Source organism: Diospyros lotus, chromosome 13 (assembly GCF_014633365.1).
Source record: "Diospyros lotus cultivar Yz01 chromosome 13, ASM1463336v1, whole genome shotgun sequence".
Classification (NCBI taxonomy): Eukaryota; Viridiplantae; Streptophyta; class Magnoliopsida; order Ericales; family Ebenaceae; genus Diospyros; species Diospyros lotus.
The window spans coordinates 8116337-8121804 of NC_068350.1; the positions used below are offsets into that span (position 1 = coordinate 8116337).

General features: G+C 36.8%; 1 protein-coding gene across 1 annotated transcript; it reads left to right on the forward strand.

Annotated features, from left to right (window-relative positions):
• The first annotated feature begins 1688 nt into the window (after positions 1 to 1688).
• LOC127788244 (exocyst complex component EXO70H1-like) lies at positions 1689 to 3936 on the forward strand. Its single transcript, XM_052316355.1, has one exon. The coding sequence runs from the start codon at positions 1966 to 1968 to the stop codon at positions 3823 to 3825; it is 1860 nt and encodes a 619-aa protein (XP_052172315.1). The 5' UTR covers positions 1689 to 1965; the 3' UTR covers positions 3826 to 3936.
• The last annotated feature ends 1532 nt before the right edge of the window (positions 3937 to 5468 follow it).

A 5468-nucleotide genomic window follows, 5' to 3' on the forward strand; every position in this document is an offset into this window, starting at 1 on the left:
TTTGAGAAGGGAACTACCCCTGTTTCAATGGTGGAGCAACAGTTGATTGAGAGAGATTTAATCCTTGAGAAATTAAAGGCACAGTTGATGAGAGCACAAGCAGTGATAAAGAATGGGGCAGATTTGAAAAGAAGGGAGGTGAAGTACAAAGAATGAGACTTGGTATATTTGAAATTAAGGCCATATTGTCAGAAATCATTGGCCGCTCATGCAAATGAAAAGTTAGTTGCCCGATATTATGGTCCATTTGAAATTGAGAAAGAGGTAGGCCTGGTAGCTTATAAGCTAATACTACCACCTTATTGTCCTATTCATCCTATATTCCATGTGTCCCAACTACGGAAGGCAAGAGGGGCATTGAAAGCTAATGTGGAGATTCCTCGACAGCTGAATGAAGACCTTGAGATGCTGGTGGAACCAGAGACAGTGCTTGGAGTTCGACCAGGAACCAAAAAGAACTTACAGGGATTAAAGATGCTCATACAATGGAAAGGGCCTTACCACTCGATCCAGTAGCAATTTTTGTTTTTCCACCTTGAGGACAAGGTGAAAGTTGAGAGGGGGAGTAATGATACGATCCACTGGACATACCAAAAACGATCCAAAGGGTAGAGGTAGGAGAGTAAATTGGCTAGCTAAGATAACAACCAGCCATGTGCGAAGGGGTAAAATGGGAAAATTGCTAGTTTGTGTAAAAACTCAGCAAGTGCGAATCCAAATTCTATTAGAGGAAGAGGGAAGGGAATATAGAGAGAGCAGGGAAATTTGTAAAAGGAGGGAAAAATTTTGGGATTTAATTCTTTTAGAGAGTTAAGAGCCTCTTGAATTCTCAGTTTTCTTTGTAATTTCGATGGGAGTTGGTGAATTAAATCCAAATTTAAGTGATTTCCCTTTCTGGTACCCATTAGAGTATATATACAAAAATTCTTAAATTTTAGGACTAAATTATACCTCTACTATATAAGATTTTGATTACATTTACTCTTATTCAGTAGATTACAACAATAAATAATCAAATTAATGTACAAATACATATCTTGAATATATTTATCAACTTATCTTGACTTATCTTTTTTGGTTTGGAGTTTTAATGGCTCCTTATCTCCAATAGCACTATGCACACGCACCTTATATGTACTCCAATAATCCCAGGTACACTTAAAACACTTAGCCCTATGTACACGTACTTTTATATGTACTCCAATAGTCCCACGTACACTTAAAACACTTCAACAATTTCTAATAATAATAATGATTAAAAATTATATGATCATGTCAATTAAAAAATTGACAGGCTGATGAGCGGAAAGAACCCAATGGGGTGGAGTGGAATGGAATGGAATGGAACCATCAGTTGGAATATTTAAAGGTTGTCGTCATGGCTTAGAAGGTTGATTTGTATGAGATGGGTGCTGACGTTGTATTAGTTTTGTCTTAACACTGGATTCATGTCAGATGGGTCATCAATGAGCTCAGCCTTCACTCCCAACCCCATATCTGCGAAGCTTTTCTTTTTGTTATTGGTGTATCAAAATTTGGGAAGTCCATATTTCCTCGAAAGAAGCAAGTAGTTTTCTAAGACGATATTAGTCTAATCATTTTTGGCGGCCAAGGAACTTATTAAATGGACGTGTACAACAATAAATCAACAAAAGTTGTAGAGTGAACTCAAAATAGAGACCCTAAAAGTCCACCACTAACCGAAGCCTCGACCACCAGTTCCCCCCCCTCTCTCTCTCTCTCGATCTGTCTATATATCCCCCATAGAACACCCCCATATCGTTGCCAACCTATATTAACAAGCCAACGCAAAGAAGAAACGCGCACGCAAACACTCACATAGAGGCTGATCAAGTCCACAGTGCATATACAGCATATATATAGATTTTATCAGCAAATTAAGATCAGAAGAACTGGTACCTGTGATCTGTTGACAAGTAGTTGACTGTTGGAGAGCTTCTACATATGCCGAGAAAAGGAATGCGAAGCCTATGGTTTTCCACGAAGCCACCATCATCGTTTTCGGTTTCACACAGCCCTTCTCCTAGTCCTTCAAGAAGGCTCTCTGAAGCAGCCATGGAGCGAAGTATTGCAGCGGCGGAGACGATGATCATGAAATGGAACCCGGAAGCTTCGAGCTTCGCCAAAGTCACTTCCCTCTTCTACGAGAACCGTGGAGAAGCCAGAGATTTCATCAAGTCCGTTGCTGAATTACAGAAAGCAATGCATTTCCTAGATAAGGAAGATCCGCGATCAGAGAAACTCGTGCGTAGTCAGAAACTGATGGAGATTGCCATGAAGCGACTTCAGAAGGAGTTCTATCAGATTCTATCCATGAATCGAGCTTACTTGGATCCGGAATCAGTTTCTGCAAGATCCTCTCTAACCTCGACACGATCTAGCATGTCGGATTATGACGATGACGATGGGTCTGAGGAGGAGATTCGTATCGCAGGAGAATCCGTCACGGAAGTCGAGCAAGTTTCGGCCGCTGTCATGGCCGATCTGAGACTGATAGCCGAGAGTATGATATCAACTGGTTACGGAAAAGAGTGCGTGAAGATATATAAGACTATACGAAAATCGATTGTTGATGAAGGTATATATCGACTCGGTGTTGAGAGAGTCAGCAATTCGAAGATTCACAAGATGGATTGGGAGCTGATAGAGTTGAAAACGAAAAATTGGTTGAGTGCTGTGAAGATCGCAGTGAAGACACTATTCAATGGGGAGAGAATTCTCTGTGATCACGTCTTCGCAGCCTCCGACACCATCAGAGAATCATGTTTCGCTGAGATCACGAAAGAAGGAGCGCAAATTTTGTTTGGATTCCCTGAACTTGCGGTGAAAAACAAGAAGAACTCGCCGGAAAAGGTTTTCCGTATGCTCGACATGTACACCGCAATCTCGGAAAACTGGCCCGAGATCGAGTCCATCTTCTCATTCGAATCCACCTCCGCCGTACTATCACAAGCCATCACCGCGCTGGTCAAGCTCGGCGAATCTGTTCGGACAATGGTAGCCGATTATGAATCGGCGATCCAGAAGGACAAATCCAAGTCGCCCGTTCCCGGTGGTGGAGTTCATCATCTAACGGTTGCAGTCATGAATTACCTGTCTCTCCTCGGCGATTACAGCAACATTCTGCCGGACATCCTCACCTATTCTCCACTGCCGGAGAAATCATCCTTACCTGAGTCTTATTTTGACTCCTCCGACTCCGACGGATCTCCCAAACAGGCTATCTCCCTCCGGTTCGCGTGGCTGATCCTCGTCCTTCTCTGCAAACTCGACAGCAAAGCTTCCCATTACAAAGACGTCTCCCTCGCTTACCTCTTCTTATCCAACAATCTCCAACACGTTGTCGACAAAATACGCAAATCGAATATCAAGTACCTCCTCGGCGACGATTGGATCTCAAAGCAAGAAGCCAAAGTCAAGCAGTTCGCCTCCAGCTATGAAAGACTAGCGTGGGGGTCCGTCGTCGAATCGCTGACGCAAGATCCTACGGCAGGGATGTCGGCGGAAGAAGTAAGAGAATGTTTGAGGAGATTCAACAGAGCGTTGGAGCAGGCGTACCTGAAGCAATCTGGGTGCGTCGTGGACGATAGCAATCTCAGGCAGCAAATCAAACTGTCGATAACGAGGAAGGTTGTGGAGGCGTATACAGAGTTCTACCACACGCAGAGAGTGGAGGCGTGGAGAGGAGATCGGCATTTGGTAAGATTTGCCCCTCAGGATGTGAGAAATTACCTATCAGATCTGTTCTTTGGTACTGTAGAGGCGGGGAGTTCTTCGCTGCCATCGAGATTGCGATCTCCCTGATCTCGATTCGTTTTGAAATGCACTTTATTCCTTCTATTTCGTGGCCGCAGCGGCGTAAGTGGAAATTGTAAAAAATAACCCCTTCACAAATAGAAAATTCGTTTTTAACTCTTTTTTAATCCCAAAAAAAAAGTTTTTACCCCTACAAATAAATAGTTGTAAAAAATAATCACTTTATCACTTTTCACTCCAATATTTGACTTTTCAACTCCCCACTTTAATTAAAAATTAAGAATAAAAATAAAGACAATATATTACCAAACTACCCTCAATACAAAACAAAAAAAAGGGTTGAATTTCTATTTTACCCCACAAGGAAGAAGCCCGAGAAACCTCTCATAATTATAATAATAAATTTTTAATTATTAAAATATTATTATTATTTCTCAACATGAATTCTTATTTTTTAATAATTTAATAACTGGGTGAATTTTGAACCCACGATGAGTCCTTATCTCTTTTTTATTATTAAATATATATGTATTGTTATATATAAATAAAATTAATTAAATAATAATAATTGAAAATTTTAAATATATATATATTATTAAATAAATAACTGAAAAATTATTATTCAATGATTCTTATATTATTTTTCAATTGTAATAATAATTACCAATCTTAATTATAATAATAAATTTTCAACTATTAAATTATTAATATTTTCAAATAAATACTATTATTTTTAATAATAATTATTTTTTAAAAAATTTAATAACTAGTTGAGTCTCGAACCCACGCTCGATTCCCTCCCTTCATTTTTTTATTATTAAATATATATGTAATAATATTACATATACAATAAATAAAATGGATTAAATAAAAATAATTGAAAAATTGAAAAAAAAATATGTATTATCAAAAAATTAAAAAATTGTGATTCAATTATTCTTAAAATAATTTTTTTGATCTTCTTTTTTCTTTTCTTGGCCATGGGATTTTTTAAAGTTATCCAATAGTCCAAAAAATAAATTATTGTTTAAAAATTATACTTGTATTTTTGGGTAAATTTTATAATCATTATATTAATTTAATCCAATGTTATTAGTGGTTAGAACACTTAATCATGTATTGGTTGTGTTTTATTATCATTCTATTGTTGTTTATTGTGAATTATAAATCCAATTAAGCTAAAAAATGTAAAAATACATAATTTTTTATTGGGTAACTATGAAAAATCCCATGGACCAAAAAAAAAAATGATCAAAAAATCAATTTTCATTAAAAAATCAAGTTTTGTAGCCCCACAAAACTCGGGCCAGGCTTTGTGGCCTCACAAAGCTTGATTTCTTTTATTAAAATAGTTCTTTTTATCTATTTTTTTTCTTTTTTTGGCTATGGGATTTTTTCAAGTTATGCAACTGTCCCAAAAATAAATTAATGTTTAAAAATTATACTTATATTTTTGGATAAATTTTATAATCATCACAACAATTTAATCCAATATTGTTAGTAGTTAGAACACTTAAACATATATTGGTTGTGTGTGTTTTATTATCATTCTATTATTATTTATTGTGAATTATAAATTCAATCAAGCCAATAAATGTAAAAAGACATCATTTTTTATTGGGTAACCTTAAAAAATTCCTTGGCCAAAAAAAAAAAGATCAAAAAATCCATTTTTATTAAAAAATCAGCTT

Bases quoted from the DNA above. Each gene is read 5' to 3' on its own strand.
- LOC127788244 (XM_052316355.1), top strand. From the start codon at position 1,966: ATGCCGAGAAAAGGAATGCGAAGCCTATGGTTTTCCACGAAGCCACCA.